The following is a 21,141-nucleotide window of genomic DNA, read 5'->3' as shown; positions in this document are numbered from 1 at the left end:
ATGTAAGTAATTTATCAGCCATTCCCAATATCACTTTCCTCTGATTTTTCATAAAATTCGTTCAACATAATTTTCTCAAAGATTTTTTCACTCCTTTGTCCAAAAATTTCAGCACGAACAGTGTTCAAATGTTTATCTTTCAGTTCTAGTTTGATCTTCTTTCTTTTTGTATTGAACATTTCTTTGAGTTGGCAGGCTTGTAAGAAGGCTGCTTTTTCTGTTTGCGATAGATAAACTAATCTTGGATCCATGCGCATCCAGGTTGATCGAAAGATCTGTTCAAGTGGAATTCTTTCATGACAAACTGGTTCCAACATCATGGCCACAATGTTGATTACATCTTCAGAGATTTTTTTCCTAATTTTCTGTCTAAATTTGTAAGATTTAGATGTCTGGGCAAACCACAGTTTGGTAATGTTGTCCGTATTGAACGGCATCACTTGGTTCAACATTATGAACAGCACCACGCCCAGTGACCATATATCTGCCAGTTTAGGATTATATGGGATGCCGCGTATAACTTCCGGTGCAGCGTAAGCCAACGAACCACAATAAGTTGTACTGAACACTGGACGGCCTCGTTTATTTGTGGCAAATCTGGAGAAACCAAAATCAGCTAATTTCAGATTGTGATTCACCGTTACCAATATGTTTTCACATTTGACGTCACGATGAGCGATATTCAGTGAATGTAGATACATGAGCGCTAAGAGTAATTGTCGTAACCAGTATCTAGCTTGTGGTTCCTTGACTGGGCCGTGTTGCATTAGAAAATCACACAAGTTTCCATATTCAGCGTGCCTAGAAATAAAACAGGCAATCAGCGGTATCTTATATTTAGGAAAGATAAACTGTTTTAGTCCGTAGTTAGTTGAGAAGCAAAAACAAAAGAAAAACATCGCTTTTCAAATATTTGTATTCAACAATATGTAGAAGGCAGCAAATAATTCAGTTCAAGGTAGTTTGCAACCGATTTTGCATTTTGAACAATAAAAAAATCTTAGCATTTTTTTAAATTTCAAAATCGGAATTTTAAAACATTTTATTTTCACTTTAATATTAATGTTTGTGTTTTCTAAAACGGTTTATAGTATGTCAAAAAAAAAAATATCTCAAAAATTGAAAAAGTGATGTAATGCAAAAACATCAGTGATGCAAACTGAAAAAAAAATCGTTACAGCTGGAAATGTCTCTTTAATGAAGAAAAAATTTTTCAATTTTTTAAAAATGACTAAGGATTTTTTTTTTGCTTTTTAAATTCCATTAAAATATTTCTGAGCGAGAAGGGGTGGGCTTACTTCTAAAAACAAAACCACTTCAATATAACAGTGTTGTCAAATGTTATGAAGGATAAGTGATTACCTAGAATTCAGTGGTAAGTATTTTGAACTCTCTTTCATGAAAAAGAACTTATATTTCTACAATTTTTCAAGGGAAATTTATTTTAAAGCATTTCTGCAATAAGGATGGCAGTTAGTTTTGCTCTAAATGTCATTTCAGTGTAATGTACGGTCTTGTATATGTTGGAATCTGGACAAATATAACAAGAGAAAAGTCAGGTGAATACATAATTTTTGTTTACCAACATCCTGCGATTTTTTTTGTTTTGATATTTTAAGTTTACAAACATAGAAAAAAGAAACTATTTTTTCGGGCTGAAACGACCTCAAATCATAAGGAATATTTTCGTATACAAATTTATATAGGTTAATCATTTTATAAATGATAATTACTCACCTCATGAATACCATAATCTTAGTACCTTTCTGTAGTATACTGTGAATGTGAATTATATGAGGATGGCTTATCTTTGACAATATATCCAATTCTCTTTGTAAAAATTTCAATACAAAATCTTTTGGCGCTTTATTACAATCGATCACTTTACAAGCTAAATCGATTGGTAGGTTTTTAGGATATACTAACTCTTCTGGATCAACATATTTTGATAAATAAATTTTCGAACAAGAACCTTCAGCTAATAGTCTTAATATTTGATATCCTTTTTCCAGTAATGCGACCTTATCCTGTTCGTCAAGTTTTATTTCAATCATTGTGATATTTGAGGTTTTTTTTTTTTTTTTTTGTATGTTTTCTAAATGCGTGATTTAGGATAGCGTTTGGAAGAAGCAGATCCAACTTGTAATTTGTCTCATCCTCGCTTGATGATATTCAGATTGAAATGGTCTTTTCAAGTCAGTGTGAAGTTTAAAGTCATTCGGAATCATAAGAAAAAATAATTATAATTTTGTATTTTATTTAATATAAAATGCTTTTAGGGAATTAATCTGGCTGTATCTATGGAAATAGTAAAGCTACTATTCTCAAACATTTTCAATAAATATTTTGTTTTTACTTACAAGTACATTTTGGGATTTATTTTTTTTTTTAATTAAAACTCTAGTGTTACATATTCTATGTTTGTCTTTTTTAAATTTAAATTCGCAATTATAATATACGTTTTTAAAATGCAGATAAATAGGTTCAGTGGGCTGTGTAGCCGCAATGTTTATCCTATAAACGTGTTAGAAGCATCTCTAGAAGATGAGAAGTTATTTACTGGCAATGAAAGAATGTTTGATTGTGGAGTGCCATTACAACAATGTAAGTACTTCTTTAGTATTATTGTGATATGAAAATAAGTGTTGAAAAATAGGCGATTCTATAATCCGAGCGTTTACGTGTCGAGATCAGCTGATCTTGTTTGTTTAAATATTAAGAACTGTTTCCGAAGAATCGTACAAATTCGCTGCATAAATAATACACAATTGAATATATAGTTTTTATCTTTTCTAGGAACTAATTTTAAACAATTGTAATTTAAAAACAAAATGGCACAAAATGCAGCCATACATAAAAACAATAAAATACATACATTTCTCTACAAGAAAAAGGAAATTTTTAATAATGAAAATATTAAAAATACATTTAAGCATACATTTGTTTTTTCATTATATACATTTTAACAATTTATTCAACACAAAATATATTTCGATCCTCTTTAAAGAGGTTAACCTCACTTTTGATCGTTGTAGTGAATTTCTTTTCCTTCACTGAGGGCTGTAACAATAAAGAGTGAACAAGATTATAATTGCTTCTTATAAATTATATTATTTTCTAAATTTGGATTAAATTATGTTGTGAAAAACAAGGGTAGGGAATATCAGCTACACATCTGATTAAGTCTTTCACTTTCTAGAAGCATCTGATAGCTCACAGTGTGGCGATGAATGTTGCCTGTAGTTTACAGATCCGGAATACAGTCCGGAGGCCGGCTATGCGTTCAATAATCTTAGAAGTAAGTAAAAAAAACAAAAAATTCTATCTTTACATTATTACAAATAAAATGTATTACTTACACAAAATCTGTCGTAAAAATGTATTTGTATTATTTCCACTTGCTTCCTAACTTGTCTGGATAAGAGCTATCCTAGTGGACATTTCTTCACTCTCTAGACAATTAATAAAATATAATTAATAAAACCAAAGTAATGATAAAAAAAAAAAAAGAAATAAGTCTGGGACATTGTAGGTCAGCTTTTGAGTGTTAGAGGGCCACATATTCGGCACCCTTGTGTGTGAATCGATGAGTATCAGTCGATTATATGCGATAAATATTACACGAGAAGCTCCTAGGATGAGAAAAAGCTGAGTGCCAGCAGCTGAATTCGAACCCGGGCATCCGGTACACACTAACTAGGGGAGCTAATCCCTGCCAAGGTAGTACAATCATTATTTTAAATAAATGCGAGTAAAACAAAATAAAGAAAAAAGTACCTGGATGATTATATTGAAATTTTTCTTTTTTCCAGTGTCTAGCGTTGAAGAGGACAAATATGCCGATGACCAGAAAGAAAAGCAGACATGCAGCAATGGCCGACACAATGGCCACGGCTTGCCAATCCCAGACCAACCTTTCGGCGGCCGTAAATGGAAGTGATCCAATCTCCTCGGGCGCGCCATCCTTAACTATAGGCACCACACTGAATTTAGCCTTTTCATAGATTATTTTCCTGCCCATTTCCTCTTTGATAACCTCTTGTGGATCTTTGATGTGCCTTCCATCTGAGGGTGCACCAAGATACATACGATGTGCTGGGGTAACCACAGTTTTGTAATGTAATGATTGATCCTTTTTATTGGACATCAGCGTGGCTAACTCCATTTCTTGGCTTTCTTCATCTTTTATCAATTCTTTAAATAAGTCCATTTCAGATTCTTTATGCTTTTTAGGTACTTTAGATTTTTCATCGATTTTCGTGTTGTACTTTATAGTCTCCTCAAATTTATTGTTAGCACTCGACAGTGGATAGTTCAATTTTATTCGATTATCATTCTCATAGGAGTCCATTTGTTGTTGTTCTTCTTTCAAAGTCTTCAATAGATTATCTTTTCTATCTTTAAATTGTTTTTTCGACTGTACTAACCATTCTTCGAGTTTTTTCTCATCTTCCAGTTGGGCTAAACGTGCCGCATTCTCTTTGTGTTTAGCAATTTTATGCAATTTATAACTGTTCCATTTTTTCTTATTCCAAAAAGATTTAGCATGTTTATCCAATATTCTGTCTAGATTCTCATCCTTATCACTGTCTTCTTGTTCTTCTGAAGAATCTAGGTTATTATTGTTGTGATGTTGATGTTGTTGATGATGATGATGATGGTGGTGGTCTTTGTGGTGATGATTTGGTTTTGATAGCTGATGTTGTTTAGTGCCGTGTTTTTTCATTTCGTAAAGATCCTCCCAATCACCTCTTCTTACATTGTTATCCTCATCTTTCTTCTCATGCTTATCATCACCATCATCGTCGTTGGCCCATTTTAAAAACTTACAGTTTTTTCGTTGTTTCTTTTTGTCCTCATCATCTTTATGTTTATCACTATGCACATCATCATGTTTAATAGCCAACTCTAGAGCTGGATAGTTCAACGTATTATCTAAAATATCATCGAAATGATGTAGTTTACTTTCTACAAAATGATGATTTCTTTTGTTCCATTTCTCTTGATGATGATCCAGACTGTTATCATCCAACAACAGCTTCCCAGCGCTTGAAGCACATATAGTATCTCTATGCGCCTGACAAGGACTTATAAGTATTTCATCCGGTTTACACTGTGTACACTTCAAACATAGCCGGGTAAACGTTGACTGGTATCTGCCCGTAAGACAAGGGCTCTCGCCGTAGCTGATGGGCAACAGTAATAGTAACACGATTAACTTCATCTAAAACAGAAAGTAAATAAAACCAAATCAGATTTTCTTAAAAAAAAAAAAAAACTGCCATTTTATTAACTTTTAATATTTTTGTTCTGTGGCAAAAGAGACCCAATGTGCCCGATCCCTAGCAGGGAGAAACGTCGCTCTCTTTTCTGCAAGGTGTAGAAAGAGGGAGTCAGTTTTATTTTTGGGGGGGAATAACCCTCTTCTGGTCACAAACTACGAGATTTAAACACGATCTGACAGGATTTAAGAGACATGTCTTGTTTTCCATTACAGACTTGAGCTACAAGCAAGAGGCTGAACCCATCTTCGAGTGGCAATCTCTTTCCTTTTTGAGTAGGCATAAGCAGGGCCGGATTTAGATGAAAAGAGGTCCTAGGCTATTCCCACTTATGAGGCCCTTTCACCTCCCATTTCTAAGTTTGTATTTACATGAGAGATAATAAAATACATCACTACTGTGATACATCACTAAAACAGTGAACAATTAGTGTTCACTGTTTTTAGAATAGTGTAACGTTAATTTTGCTAACAATTTGAATGTAGGCCCCCCTCTTGATCTTGAGGCCCTAGGCTGAAGCATAGATAGCCTATAGGGAAATCCGGCCCTGGGCATCAGGACATATCAGATACTCTGGTGGATTCGGGCTACTTCTCTAGGAGGTATGCTGTTTTTTCTTGACCTGCCTCTGCAGCCGCTGTTTATGGTAAGAGTTCTTAATGCGAATTAAGTTTTACCCCCCAAGCACGATATCTAATTTAATCGAAACATATGAATTTAATCGGACTGATCAATTGAATTTTTTTTTTTTTTTTAAATCGATGAAGACATTAAATCGTCAATATTAAAAATATTTACTGCTTTCGATTAAGATTAGTTTAGACAGGGGTCGGCAACCCGCGGCTCGCGAGCCTGCCCAAAATATATTGTATAGTTTAATTTTATTGAAACAAATGGAAATTCCATTTATTGAAGGTATTTTTTCAAAAAATAATTTTAAATGTGATAGGTTAGAAATTGAATAGAATTATACAATATTAAAATAAAGTACTTGATTTATATTGTAAGACTGCCGCCTTTTCAATCGTTAAGTGAAAATAAATATATAAAACATTTAAATGTCATTGAAAATCATAAAATAATAATTTGCGAATACAAATTATCTACAGAGTTTTTTAGACACTATCATCCTTGCGGCTCTTGGTAAGATTTATTAAAATTATTTAAGGAGAAATGGCTCTCTACTTAAAATAGTTTGCCGACCCTTGGTTTAGACTACATCCCAATAATCGAAAAGCAAGAAAATGTTTTTCTTTCAGACAAAAGGAAATTGAAAAAGATATTGAGGCACTAATGTAATTAAATTCAGCCAAATTAAAGGGGATAAACCCAAATCATGGTGTCTTTACAGGTAAAAAATTAAATGCACAATCCCAGATAATTGTATTAAAATGCAAGCCAGTATTTAATTTGATATAAATCAAAATTATAACAGTTCTCTGGAACTGGGAATAATTGGCTAATTCACTTTCACAAATTATTTCAAGGATTTTTACCGCCCTAACTGAAAATGTATTTTTCTGGTAGATATTTTACTTTTAATTCCTTTAAGATATCTTAAAACTTCATTAAAGTTTAGCAAGTTAATTTTATAAAAGAAAAATCCACCTGCTTACGCTACCGTTAAAGTTTCTGTTGGCAATAAAAGCAATTTTCCTTACGACTAAATAACTATTTAGAGAATTTTATATTCAGAAAAATAAGAAATAATTAATTACTTACGTTTTTTTTCCTCGCTTAAAGTTTGTTTACATTAACTTAAGCTTCATTTATTTTATATTTTTTATAAAAAAAATGCATTTAAGGGTTATGCAATGTCATGAAACCTTGTGAAATGCATTTTCCCCTTTTTTTTGTCAAGACAAAAAAAGGTAATAGAATAGTTATTCAACACATTTTAGTTTTTTTAAAAAAAGTTTTCTCTTTAAAAAGTAAAAATAATCAATATATGTAATTTATCACAAAAAGAAATGCTGTCAGAATGCAATCTTAAATGTTTGTTCACACTAAGCACCTGTATAACACGACGGACCAAAGTATCCTCCTACAACGCAACCAACCATACTTTTATATTTTTCAATATGGCCCCACCGCTCACTGGTCATGACGTCATCTTACAAAAATTTCCTGGAAAAGGTGAAATTACGGGGGGCCCCCCACCTCCTCATGGTTTAATTATATTCAACTCTCAAGAAACGTAATAAACAATTGATGACACATTAGATTCAATGAACTTAATTTGTATAAATATTTACATATCTTGGAAACTGCTACAAAGAAACGTGAGATATTTGTAAATTTGCTATATACCAACATTACATGTTTTTTTTAGAGGATAAGCCAAAATAGGAACAGTTAATTCACACGATATTTCTATTACATCAATTAATTTTTCATTGTCAAATTGACAAAAATATGGCAATTTAGTATCAGCAAATATAAAAATTTTTAGCAACACATTTCATGCCAGCAACAATACATTAGAGGTATATTTTATTATTATTTTTTTTTTTTTTTTTTTTTTTTTTTTTTTTTTTTTTTTTTGGCGCATCAACATCTGAGGTTATTAGCGCACGGAGCTTTTTCCAGTGCACTGCCGGCCTCCGGACAGTGTTCTCTCGTTACAGACAACACTGTCCATCACCGGACAGTGAGCTGTAAGAAGCTCCTAGGAAGAGAAAATCTAAGGGTCAGCTGCTGGATTCGAACCCATTTTATTATTATTATTATTAATTTACTTTCCTTTAAGACCTAAGCCTTTTACAAACGGAGTGTCAATAAACAAATTTCATACATAATAAATATAATAATTAAATTAAATGATCAAACATTATAATAAAAGTAAAATAAAAAACAATATCATTAATAAAATTAAAATAAACAAACAAAAAAGTAATAAAAATAGTAAAATAATATTTATAGATTCTGTCTAAAGGAAACAAAAGTTATAAAACCTGTTTAATACACAAAAACAAAACTTTAATTAGTGAAATTATTCATTTAGTAAAAAAGACCTTAACTTTATAAATAATAAGTAATTTTACTTTTTCACAACTATACATTAATTCTAATAAATCTCTTTGTACATCAGAGGACGGATTACTATTGAAATAATGAAGCCTTATTGAGGCATATAGTGGACAAACAACAAGAAGTCCTCCTCAACATGCATATCACAAAAACTGTACACATAGAGGTATATAAAAAGAAAAGACTAGCAGATTTTTCATCTTATGAAAGAAATACTAATATTGGAGATAAAATAGTGGATTGGATATAAGATGTCGAAATTTCAAGGATCTCATATTTAAAATAAACAATATCTCAGTCTTCGTAATGTTCAAAACTCAATGCTAAATCTACAGTTTTGGTAATATCAACATCGGAGATACAATAATGGATGAGATACTGAGTCTGGAAAGTTGAAGCTTTCATATTGCAATCTATTTTAGATGATTTGCTTTAAAAGGCGATAATTTTTTTTTTAATTGATAATAACATATTATTGGTGAATAGATATGGTAAATTTAAATTTCCCTATCGAAAAATGGCACCTAATAAAAAATCTTAATGTAATGTTCATAACAGCGTGGAATTTTAATAAAATGAAATATCACCTCTCTAGCTTCACAATTTAAAGAAATTTCAACATTAGTATAACAATATTTACAAAAATCTTGTTTGAATAAATTATTTTTTAAAACCTAGAATAACCTTCAAGTTTTTAGTGTAGCAAAAGTTTGTTGGAGAAAGTTAATAAAAAATGAATATTATGTATGATTTTGATTATCTTTGCGGACCGTGAACATCAGGTGTGTGGCCAGCGAGTGTAAACAATTTTGTCGAACGAGATATTATTGTATAGAAAAGTATTAAGAGAAAAATCAAAATTTAAGATGATTTTTTTTTTTTTTGACCCACTAATTCGAAAAGTTGTAAGTTTTTGAATAAAAGCAAACAAGGAATAATAAATATTTGTAACTATCTTCTTTCAATATAAAACGCTTGCGCTGCTCAAAAAATGCTGAAACGTTTATCTTCTCTTAAAGTTTTTGTTTTAAGGGGCATTTTGTAGGAATTCATCTATAAACATCTCCTCTTTTCTGAATTCTCCCCTTTCATCCTCACCAACAATCGACCATAAAGAAACTGTCGTACTTGAACAGTGCAAGTAAACAAAATATAGGTTTTGGGTGTTTTACCCGACAATACCATTTACAACATTTTTTTCTTAATAATTTTTTATTTTTGTTCTTGTCTTTGTTTTCTGTTCTATTTTTTAATATTATTCTATAATATTAAATATTATATAGTAAATATTAAATAATATTGTTGCTGATAACTGGTTCTGTTCAGTTAAGCTGGTCGATAAATATAGGAAAACTAAATTTGTCTTACTCGGGGACATTACGAAAAAATATTAAAAAAGAAAACCCCTCTTATATTATTCAAAAAAAAAAAAAAAAAAAAAACTACCGTCGGAACTTCTTTGTTTTGATTTTACTGGCAACAAAACGTTGGTTTCTTGTACCAAAACAAAACAAGTGTGTTATACTCGCATCATGATAATTCAGTACTTGCAGAATTAGGTAAAAAAAATATCTTTTTTCTTTATTATCTTATCTTTTCTTGGAATGAACATCTAACTTTAAGAAAATAACGTTTTTCAGTAAATATTTTTTTTTTTTGGAACTTAAAAATAATGTAAAAAAAAATACAACTTTTGTAATTTTTTGTTTTGTTTTTCTAAATTTTATGAAACAAATTTAACAATATATTCATCATTTTCGTTTGATAAATAAATTTTCAAACAAAAAACTAAATCGATTTTAATTATATCGATGACCTTTTAAAAAAGTAATGTGCATTTAAAGTTTCGGGTCAAAGCTGATCCGATGATACCAGTTGGAAGTTTTTGCGATTTTGAGGATACCAGTTAAGGGTTAATTTAGAGTTTTATTAATTTCCATTTTTTTTTTTTTTTTTTTCTTAATACAAGAAAGTGATGTTTACAAATTGGTATGTTATGAATATCATGTTATACTTATGTGTAGGTTTAAGCTGACAAGATTTAGAGAAAGCAGAAGAACGGGTCATTTAGAATAAATCATAACTTCCAGTGAATTATTTCTTTCACAGTTCCGCCCAAGTAAAGTTACTATTACGTCTCAAATTATTAGCTGAAGAAGAGATGATGGTGCGATTTATTTCTTTTGCTACTAGAAAGGAGCGTGATAAATTTTGGAAATCGTATATTTAGAATTTTCGATTTAAGTAGAAAAAAAGAAATTGGGTGCCAAGTTTGTATGTAAGTTTAATAATAGAAGTTTATTGTCTAGCTCTAAACAATGATCATCTCTTCTCTATTGCTTATTTTTGCATTTAACAATGTACGATTTCATTAATTTAAATTGTAAACATTTATAGCACCCATTTCTTTCTAGATTAAATTAAATAGAGTAATGGGTGCACAGCTACAACTCTGCTCTCTGTTACAGAATTTTTAAATTTGTAGAGACCACCTTTATTGGATCTGTTTAGGGGCCTCAAGTAAATGTGTGCTTATATTTAATAAGTATCTACATTCTATACTCCATTTGTATCGCTTAATACTTATTTTAGATTCTTATCTTTCGTTATAATTAAGAACTAAGGTAAAAAAGATTGATATACTATCGATTGTAATATTACCATCGATGGTGTATGATAACCTTTCTAACTGTAAATATTGGCGCAAAGTTTTGGAAGTTATGAACGGTTACAATTAATTTCGAACAGGCTATAGTTTTTTTTTTTTTTATTCATCATGATATATCATTTAACAGAACATTTTTTGTGATAACTATTTTAAAACTATTTCTTTGCAGTTTTATTTGTTTTGTTAGTGTGGATTCTCGGTTGAACTGGAAACAAAACCTAATTTAATTTTTATGCTTTTGTTGAAACAGCGCAACTAAAATTTATCTTCCTGGTATTTGTTCTTTTGATGAAGCAGAAGATGAATATAGATGTGATGCAATCCATACCAAATGTTTTAGTTAATATTTTAAAAAAAACAGGATCACCGCATACTTTTTCAAATGAATCGTTTCAGTGGATGTCCTCTATTGAAGAATTAAATAATTTTTTTGATTGGTTTTGTCATTCAATTACTGAGGAAAATTTTGTGACTGATGATGAATTGCGATGGTAAGTTGGGAAAAATATATTTAAAAATAAAGTAAGGTGATATTTCTATTTTTAAGCAGTAATTTTTTATTATTATTATTAACTTGGTGCAATTTCTCTTTATATTTTTAAGTTACAATCATTTAATGAAAAATGGTAAGCTTCTAAGTGAAAATCAATTAGATTTGAAAATTAACAGTTATTTAAGCTGTGATTCAGATGATCTATTACATGAAACTAGTATAGATGGCCTAAAAGATGTGATTCAAACGAAGGAGAAAGTACTTAACAATTTAAAGAAACTTAAAAATTTGATCTAGTAAGTGTTTTCTATTATATTTTATTCTTTTAATTTGAATTCATTTCAGAATCGGTGCTATGTCGGCCATAGGGCAGTGTTTAGCTACAAAGAGAATTGAAATTCTTGTCTATCGTAAAGATCTTGTTATTCTTCTGATATTTAATAAATAAAATTCTTTTCGTGAAAGGAGACTTTAAAAAAAAAGGTTTCTAGACGTAACATTCAGAAGTTTTTAATTATTTTATTTTACTCGTCTTAAGAGGAAACATTGTAATCGGGTCATTTTGAGGTTTAAAACGAAGTATTCGTTTTGATATTCCCTGAGAAGTAAAATGTGGTTTTTACAAGTTTAATTTTAAATGGAAATCTTAACTTCACTCTTACTTCCATTAATATTTTATTCTAGTGTACATTACACATGTGGAATTCGTTTAAAACTCTTATGTTCCAAGAAACTTTATTGTACTTAAATTGTGGCCAGTGAAACTCGTCGTGTGTTTCCTCACCATATATTTTTTTTTAATATTACAAAATTTCATTTTACAGCAAAGAACTTAACGTTCGTGAAACTGAAAAATGCAATCCTGTCGTTGAACGAATTCTTCAGCAAGAGATTAATGAGATGAATCTAGCGCTTCAACGATACAAGACACAGTTCCAGGCTTTAGTCAACAAAGTGGACACTCTTTATGAAAATATTGCTGCTTTAGGGACTGTTGTAAGTTTTTTTGGTATTTTGCTGCTTATCTTTCAATTTTAAGGCAAATTTATATTTCATTATTTTTACTGATTGATGTCTTTTATTCATTTCCACCCAAAAAAAAGTAAACTTAGGAAATCATGCAGTGTCTAAAACCATGTATCCACTGGTTGCAAGTTGCAATATTGTTACACCGTATCCACATCATTCCATGATACAAACTATGCACAGTTTGGTCTTGTATCAAGAACTGCACGGTACAGGTGTACAAGATGCCTGTTTGGTGCAAGTGTACATTTGGCCATTACCATTTTTAACCCACATTTTCATAAAAACATCAAAAAACAATAATATAATGCAATCATCAGCATAGTCATTACTGATGCTGCAGTTCACTTCTCGACGCTCTCTTTTCTTCTAGATTTCGTGATAGCGATTTTTTTTAAGAAGAATGGTTTAAATAATAATGCAATAAAAATAATTTAACATAAAACGAATTATACATACAAGAAAGAGACTAAACAATGAAGTGTAGCCAGATTGTAGAAGTTATAATTATTATGGAAAAATGATAAAAATAAATTCTGTGGGGTAGAATTTACAAAAAACCCGTCCACCACATTCGTCTCGTTGCCTTTTAAGCCAACTTGCTTGTATTTCTACCATAATTTGATTCACTTCCATTTTGCATCATATTAAATCACACTTAACTTTAATATTCACAGGTCAAGGATCCATTATATATCTGTCAACAAAATTTAAAACAATACACTACAGAGTACGCAAATTTAGGAATAATTATAGCAATTTTAAAGAAAAAAATATTCGAAGATGTAAGTATCTTATTACAAAAATTAAGTTTTGTTTCGTTTTAAGAGCTGTAAAGAAGTACGACAGTTATAATTTTTAACCTTTTACTTTGTTTTACTTTCTCTTGCTATATTAGTGAGATTTGACAATCGATAGTAAAAATCGAAAAATCGATATATCATTTTTATGGTCCCCTGTATTCGAAAATATGTTTTTCATACATAGCAATGAAATTAGTTTGTGTGTGTGTGTGTATTAATCTGAAGTAAGTGAAAAAATGGATAATCGCAGAATGATGAAATTTATTATACATATTTATTATTTATTTATAATTATAATTCTTAGGCATCACCAGAGAGGTGACTACAATGAAGTTTTGGTCTGAATTTTTTTTTTTTTTTTTTTTTAGAAAAGATCCCAAACTATGGAGAACAACTTATTGTACCTTCCGATATCTGATGATGATGTCATGAATTATCTATACAATTGGTAAAGTATAACTTGTGATATATAGTGTGCTTTAGATGGTATGTTTACATTAATTGGTCGAGAAAGTGATTGTGTGAAAGTGTTCCAATTCGAAATTGAGGGTTTGCGTAGTGGGTAGTTTGCAGTCTAAGTGGGATTGGGAAGCTTTTAGTAAAAAGGGTTATTTGTTTTAATTTTTAAAAGTAATTTGTTTATTCTAAATATTTTTTTTTTTTATTCTAGGATAAGTGCAGAAGAATTTAAAATTGGATTATATAAATCTGAGATACATATTGCAAACGAAATAATGAGATATTTGTCAGATTGTGAAAGAAACATTGAAAACTCCTACTTCCTCTTTACGTGGAATGAGTAATACTTATTATTATTATTATTATTATTAATTTTAAAGTACCGGAAGCAGATGGCTTCGGTACAAAGAAGAGGAGCGTTCAGGATCGTCCCTTCCTATCGAACGATCTCGGAGCCTGCGGCACTAGTGGTGGCTGGAGTGATCCCTATCGATTTGATGGCCCAAGAACGTAAGATGGCTTACGATCTAAAGGAAGTCCTCGGAAGATCGGAGGCGTAAGTGGTGGCCATGGATTCGCTCAATTCGGTCCTGGCATGAAAGGTGGCGGACCGGACACCCGAGGCAGATGGACTGCACGGCTCATTGGCAACCCTTCTGTGTGGGCCGGAAGAAAGCATGGCGAGGTCGTCTACTACCTCACCCAGTTTATTACAGGGCACGGGGTGTTTCACCTCGTACCTGTAAAGGATGGGGGAAAGTTGGAGACCCTGTCATGTATCTTCAAGAGACTCTGACCTCGATGACGCGCCCATCATACATTCTTTATGTGTGATAGATGGGTGCCGGTGAGGGAGAGCTTGGAGGGAGAGATCGGGAGAATCACGCCCGAGAACATAGTAGCGATTTTGCTCTCCCATAGAGACTGCTGGGAGAGCAAAGGTAGTATTAAAAAGAAAGAAACAGGAGCTAGACTTCCGTCTGCTGCTGTCGTAATAGAGGATCGTATAAAGGCCGGTAGGAGCTCGCATGAGCTATTGTGACCTTGCACCACCTTGCAATCAAGTAATGCGTTAGTGATTCCAAGGTGGGTTGCAGTGCCTCTAGGGGAGGTGGGTTTTTTAGTGGGTGAGTGTCCCACATACCGTGGGCATTTCCCCACGATGATGCATAATGCACTTTTCCCCCTCCATAAAAAAAAAGAAAAAGATTTTTGGGGAATAACTGAGATGCGGTCAATAAATTCACAAACAAATTTTGTTTCTTCATATCCAACGTTTCGGTTAATAACCTTCTTCAGGGCATTGTAAAATTTGTGGAGTTTAATGTTGAGCTACATCATCATAACTGTTGCTTGTTGTAGCTTGTCATTTAGTTAAGATTTTCCTGAATGTTTAAAGTAGACGGAACTTCAAGAGGTTTTTTTAATTTATTATTTCCTTTTCCAGCAACAACTTCGATGATGATGATTGCCCTGTCTGTGATGAAGAAGAACTGAGAGATGCTTGTGATCAATATGTAGAAGATATTATTCGTGGTGTACAGTTGAATATTTGCAGAGAACGATTGAAAAAGAGGAAAAACAAGCTATCTATCTTGGATACATTTGGTAATATTTGCAGAACTAGGAAATTATGCAATGAGTGTCTACATTTTCTGTTGATGAACGATTGGAAGATGATCAGAACGTCTGTATCGTTACTGCAAGATATACACGATTGTTGGCAATTTAATATTGCTGAATCTAAAAAAAAAATGGTAAATACTTTTTTTGTTTTTCTATAATTGTAATGTTGTGGATTGAGTTAATGCAACTTTGATTGGATTATCTGTTCTGATCCTGAAACGTAGATCAGAGATCAACGGAAGGATGAAACGAAGATTTAGACGAAAAACCATAGAATTACGCATCCAAAGAGATATCTATTTAAATCGAATCTTTTAAATATCAAAATTCAAAGTAACAATTTCAGATGTGTAATTTTTTAAATACTTTTTTATTTTTAATCTTTTATTGGAATTTACCACTGCAACGGTTGTTGCAACAAGCAAATATGGTAAAAAATAAAAATAAAAGAAAATCAAGAGTGGAGAAGGCACCCAATGGTGTCACTCCAGTGCTTTGCTCTCACGATAAGAGTAGATCACGGAGGCCATCTTCTCTTCAATCTCCTTAGAGGATTACCTCTGGTAATGTGGGAGGAAGATAGGTGTTCTATGAGAGAGTTAGGATGAGCTGCTGTAGAGGAATAAAATTTAAGAGAACGAGTGTTAGCAAGATCTTGGAATGAAAGGGAGATTTTGAGGTCATTATGGATAGTGAGGTTAGATACATAGAACGGAGCGTTAAGAAGTTTTCGTTGTATTTTTTTGACTCTAATGTCTGGAGGCGTAGTGAGTTGGAACGCTTAGTCGATCCCCCATACTTCGATGGGCCATATGACCAAATATGTAGCAGTAACAGAAGATAGAGTCTTTTGTTATGTAGGTTAAGTTTGGAACGTTTGTCAAGTAGTTCTGGCGAGAAGTTTTGTAGCGTTGGTTAGTTTCTTGTCTTTTCAGTCCAGTATGGGCGATTCCATGTCCAACCGTTTGCTTCTAGGTACAGTCCAAGGTAGCGTACTTTGTCCACAGTTGGTATAGGAGTTTGTGGTTCAAGATGATGGAAGGTAGGATTTTAAATACCAAATCTGATTTGCGCTCAAGCAGAAAATGTGGCCTGATTCATTTATTGCCCCAATCTCCACTATCTTCTACAATATAATTAATATAATTTACTCTCTTGGCCATTTTATAACCAAAATTTTTCTTTCCTTTAAAAAAAAAAAAAAATTACTTTTCAGGCCTGGATGAAACGACGTGCGATTAGACAACAGATTCCGAGGACCATAGCTGATGATGCCGGTACAGAATTGACAATTGCTGTTTGCAGTACTCTGACATTGAGTCCGAATGCAACATTACTGGATGTGGACGATTCTTGTATAGAAAGACTTAATAGAGGTGTCCAGCATCATAAAGACAGTATCACCAGCGATTTTCAACATTTTTCTAGAGGTTTAAGAGGAATGTAAGTATTTTATTTATTTTTAAAGAGGATTTCTAAAGGAATTCACGTTTTTAATTAAAAATGTTTTATTATTATTATTTTTAAATGATTTAAGGCGCGTCAACATCTAAGGTTATTGGCGCCCGGAGCTTTTTTTCAGTGCACTGCCGACCTCCGGACAGTGTTCTCCTCGTTACAGACTACATCACCGGACAGTGAGCTGTAAGAAGCTCCTAGGAAGAGAAAATTTAAGGGTCAGCAGCTGGATTCGAATCCGGGACCTCCGCGTGGGGAGTCCAGTACGCTAACCGCATAGCTAACCCCATCCTTTTTTTTTTCATTACGTATAATGCATTTGTTTACCAACTCTTCTTGACAGAGGAACATCTTTACTCCGTGGTGGATACCACCACGAATCCGATAGCGAACAAAATCTCTCTAATGGAACTGGCTCTTTTTACTTTTAACATAACTGTTATTTGTTCCTTTAAAAATTCGATTGTGTGTGGTCCATCTCTTGTCCTAGAGTTGGGGTATTAAAATCCCCTGAAATCCCCATTTTATTGTTATATACAATCCCATACACTAGATTTTTTTACTAAATCCTTATCCACTGACCAAAAAAAAAATTGGTTGGAAAGTGGTCCTCAACAACTTGGAAATAAAATTGTCAAACCTGGAATGGTTTGGAATGGCCGTCCTGTAACACAATAATAGACTGTACCTTGATTGCTGAAATTTTTATTTAAAGAGCTCTTGATGGATGATTAATTAATCAGTTAGATAATTGAATTTTATATCCATTTTCATTAGTTTAGCGTAATAATTCTATCTATTTTGTTAAATTTCATATAATTTAATTTCTAGATTGTCAGAGGTGAAAAAAATCGATGAATTCCTGTTCGATGGGCCAACTAGGGTGGTAAATTATAATAAAGAAATTATTGAAAGTATTAGAGAGATTGATCGAATTGTGAAATCGACTTCAATAAGCGATCTACAACTAGAATATGAAGAACATCAGGTAAGCTTACTTTGTTTTGAATATTTTGGTCGTGATTTAAAAATTTTTTCTTTTCGGTCTAGCCTATCATAGAAATTTGGTTTTCAACTTATGAGGTCTGTAAATTAAGTAATGAGACTGATTTTTTTATTCAAAAAGAATTACAATTCTATATTGTCACCTTCAAAAATAACTTCCTTCTGAAGCCACACAACGCTGGAGACGTTTCTTCCACTCCTCATAGCAGTGCTCGAACTCCGATACTGGAATTAGCCTTCAGCTGGTCTCGATTACAGCCGTTTGAATGTTTTCTACTGTCCCAAAATGAGTTCCACCTTGAGGTGATTTTTTTCAACTTCAGGAAGAGAAAAAAAAGTCACAAGGACTTGAAGTCAGGCTGAGGAGCCACAGGAATGTTTTTACTGGCCAAAAACTCCAAAAAAGAAAGGTTTCATCTCATCCCCAATCCATTGGTAGGGATTAAAATTTTGATGAACGGTGGTGTGAGTAAAAATTTAACTCTTCCCCGATCATTCTGACTGTCTGACCGACGATCTGAACGCACAAGATCCCGGATTCTGTCGACATTTTCTTGGGTTATTGAAGATGAAGGCCTTCCGCTTCGTCGTGGTTCATCTTCAATCGACTCTCTTCTCCTTCTGAAAATGCCTTAAACCACCGAAAAACCTGGGCTCTTGACAAAACACTATCTCCGTGTAGGCCTGCTGAAGTTTAGCAAGAGTTTCCGTTGCACACTGTGCCCAAATCTGAAGCCCAACTCATTTTGGGACAGTCGGAAAACATTCAAACGGCTGTAACCGAGACCAGCTGAAGGCTATTCCGGTATCGGAGTTCGAACCACTGCTATGAGGAGTGGAAGAAACGTCTCCAGCGCTGTGTGGCGGCTTCAGAAGGAAGTTATTTTGAAGGTGACAATATAGAATTGTAATTCTTTTTGAATAAAAAAAATCAGTCTCATTACTTAATTTACAGACCTCGTATCGCAATAATGCACTTGAATGATTAACTTGATATTTCTAATACAATTTTCGATTTAATTGACGATTTCCTGTTACTTGGCGTAATAATTGTACCGTTGTAGATCTATAACTTATCCAAATTTCCGGTAAAATTCAATTAAAGTACTTCCCGGAAAGAGGGAAGTAAGATCTCTCTCTAAAGTGTCGTATTTTGCCCAATATAAGAGCGAATGCCATGTTTCACGATGATGACAATCAACGCGCTCAATCAATCCAGCAAACTTTGTTGAACTCTTGCCGCCATCTCTCAATCTATCCGTCCCCAGTTAATTTTTACAATGAGTTTTTTTTTTTTTTTTTGAAAAGAATTTGTGGTGGTGAACAAAAACGCCTCTACTAACCCTGAGAATCATGATCTATTTTTCACAGAAATGGCTGGAGAGAAATAAGAGTTTACTTCATATGATGTGGTATGAATGGAACAGAAATCCATTTGATGTTATACAAACTATACTAAAATTGGAAGAAAAGGCCAAAGTTCAGAAACGAAGAAAGAGCATCTTGATTGCACAACAATTGTCTTCAGTAGAATTTCAAGAATATTGTAGATTTTAAAAGATATATTTTTGTTTATCATTTCCATTTTTTTCAAAAGATTGTACATAATTATTATTATTTTTATTTATTTTTTTTTTTCTGGCGCATCGACGTCTGTGGCCATTAGCGCCTATACATAATTATTATTATTATATATAGTGCCTGTAAAGTGAAAACCCCTGGTTTTATATATATAATAATCTCTTCCAGAGATTTAGGCAAACTTAGTATAAAAACACACGTCCAACTTTACAATTCTAAAAACATTTACATACGCTCCAAAACATATAGAACCCTTAAAATATCGCCAAGAATGTATGGAGAAAACTAGAAACGATATGACCAGAAGTTTCAAAGATAAAAAACTGATGGATATAGAATTAGAATTAAAGAAATCTTTGAACTATATCTAGATTGTAATCTATTAGCTTAAATATTCAAGTTTTACTTTTTGTACATGTTTATTTTAGAAAATTAATATAGGCATTATTTTTAATTCAATTTTATTAAGAAATACCACTAATTATTTAAAGAACAATACAAAATATATCAAAAAAATAATCACAATTGTTTAATTTATTTAATTCCCAATAACATAAAACTTGCAGAATGGTTCATTTTGTTTGAAGAAATTTAGGCTTATTCTTACGATATTTTTTTGGAAATTTATTTCTACTTAAATAATATAGATGGGAGGCCTAATTTGAAAGTTTGTTCCTAATTTAACGTAAAAAGAAAAAGAAAAAACAGCTTTAAAGGTAATAACTTCGCTAAAAAATAGGTGACAGCCATTTTACAAACATTTTTTGTACTTCATTGGTTTTTTTTGTTATTTATCCTGTGCCCTAAACTTTTTTTTAATTAAAAAAATTATAATTAGATGGTATTATGTTGTTGCTAGTAGTGTCAATTATAATTAATCTGAAATAAATTGTATTCGCTGTGGAAAAAAGTAATAAATGAATGTTCCTTCCTTAGAGGCCATATTAACATTGCTTCTAAATAGGTGAGTTGAATTTGCAGTGTCACTGACTTTTTAGTAATCTTTGTAACACAGATAACATTTACCATATTTACAATTTCTTACTTTTTCTTATTAATAAATACGGGTTTTCCACAACTCGCGGTTCCCTTCAGCTATCAGAGGAGAGTAAATGCTTTCTTCCAAATAACTCGATCCACGCCTGTCCTCCTCCGTCGGACCCCCATTCTGCTATCATTAATTACTTCACCTAATCCCTCCACCCATTTCTGGGGTCTTCCTTATATTTTGAAATATGATACGACATATTTGAAAAAAAAAACATTCAATATAATTGAAGAGACCGACGACAGAACAACCTACTCCCCTAATCTCCTGGATCGTACTGAAGATACTTTTTGGTTACAGTTCTATATATGTACTATATAGTAGTCCAGGTAGTGTTACTCTCTGGTGGCGCTTTTTGGAACTAAAATATTTGGCGTGAAGTTGTTGCAATTCTACATGTATCTAGTTAGTGTTGCTATCTAGTGTCAAATACTTCAACTGCGGCTAAATGCTTTCTCCAAGTAAGTGCTGCTACCTGGTGATCATTTCTGAAAGTATTTTTAATTCTTTTACTATTTTTAAGCATTTATATTGTTTATTTTAGTGTTTTTTTTAAAAAATTACAGACTTTTCTTCACATGCGAATGACTATTACTTTTTTACTGTTATATTGCTATAATAATAGTTAAAGTACTTCTTATTGTTTTTCGGATGTTAAATCA

General features: G+C 32.3%; 3 protein-coding genes across 3 annotated transcripts; 1 reads left to right on the top strand and 2 right to left on the bottom strand.

Annotated features, from left to right (window-relative positions):
- Nucleotides 1-14: 14 nt before the first annotated feature.
- On the bottom strand, nucleotides 15-2,054 carry LOC141462210 (testis-specific serine/threonine-protein kinase 6-like). Its single transcript, XM_074143880.1, has 2 exons — nucleotides 1,738-2,054; nucleotides 15-801 (listed from the first exon to the last, which is right to left on the bottom strand). The coding sequence occupies exons 1-2, from the start codon at nucleotides 2,052-2,054 to the stop codon at nucleotides 15-17; spliced, it is 1,104 nt and encodes a 367-aa protein (XP_073999981.1).
- Nucleotides 2,055-2,768: 714 nt separating this feature from the next.
- LOC141462221 (uncharacterized) lies at nucleotides 2,769-7,357 on the bottom strand. The gene is made up of 4 exons (XM_074143902.1): nucleotides 7,005-7,357; nucleotides 3,778-5,224; nucleotides 3,360-3,452; nucleotides 2,769-3,060 (listed from the first exon to the last, which is right to left on the bottom strand). The coding sequence occupies exons 2-3, from the start codon at nucleotides 5,222-5,224 to the stop codon at nucleotides 3,406-3,408; spliced, it is 1,494 nt and encodes a 497-aa protein (XP_074000003.1). The 5' UTR covers nucleotides 7,005-7,357; the 3' UTR covers nucleotides 2,769-3,060; nucleotides 3,360-3,405.
- Nucleotides 7,358-10,573: 3,216 nt separating this feature from the next.
- Nucleotides 10,574-19,950, top strand: LOC141462220 (uncharacterized). Its single transcript, XM_074143901.1, has 11 exons — nucleotides 10,574-10,590; nucleotides 11,231-11,471; nucleotides 11,584-11,769; nucleotides 12,298-12,469; nucleotides 13,177-13,284; nucleotides 13,671-13,750; nucleotides 13,973-14,101; nucleotides 15,209-15,518; nucleotides 16,604-16,830; nucleotides 17,677-17,833; nucleotides 19,222-19,950. The coding sequence occupies exons 2-11, from the start codon at nucleotides 11,269-11,271 to the stop codon at nucleotides 19,405-19,407; spliced, it is 1,758 nt and encodes a 585-aa protein (XP_074000002.1). The 5' UTR covers nucleotides 10,574-10,590; nucleotides 11,231-11,268; the 3' UTR covers nucleotides 19,408-19,950.
- The last annotated feature ends 1,191 nt before the right edge of the window (nucleotides 19,951-21,141 follow it).

The sequence above is a fragment of the Rhodnius prolixus genome, unplaced genomic scaffold (genome assembly GCF_049639745.1).
Source record: "Rhodnius prolixus isolate KJV_2025 unplaced genomic scaffold, Rpr scaffold_18, whole genome shotgun sequence".
NCBI lineage: Eukaryota > Metazoa > Arthropoda > Insecta > Hemiptera > Reduviidae > Rhodnius > Rhodnius prolixus.
The sequence above is the reverse complement of the archived record's forward strand: the minus strand, read 5'-3'. Positions and strand labels throughout refer to the sequence as shown.

Coding starts and splice junctions, on each gene's coding strand:
- LOC141462210 (XM_074143880.1), bottom strand. CDS start 2,054: ATGATTGAAATAAAACTTGACGAACAGGATAAGGTCGCATTACTGGAA. Junction 802..1,737: donor AAGATTATGGTATTCATGAG/GTGAGTAATTAT, acceptor TTTTATTTCTAG/GCACGCTGAATATGGAAACT.
- LOC141462221 (XM_074143902.1), bottom strand. CDS start 5,224: ATGAAGTTAATCGTGTTACTATTACTGTTGCCCATCAGCTACGGCGAG. Junction 3,453..3,777: donor ATTTCAATATAATCATCCAG/GTACTTTTTTCT, acceptor TTAATTGTCTAG/AGAGTGAAGAAATGTCCACT.
- LOC141462220 (XM_074143901.1), top strand. CDS start 11,269: ATGAAGCAGAAGATGAATATAGATGTGATGCAATCCATACCAAATGTT. Junction 13,751..13,972: donor ATGAATTATCTATACAATTG/GTAAAGTATAAC, acceptor TTTTTATTCTAG/GATAAGTGCAGAAGAATTTA. Junction 14,102..15,208: donor TTCCTCTTTACGTGGAATGA/GTAATACTTATT, acceptor TTCCTTTTCCAG/CAACAACTTCGATGATGATG.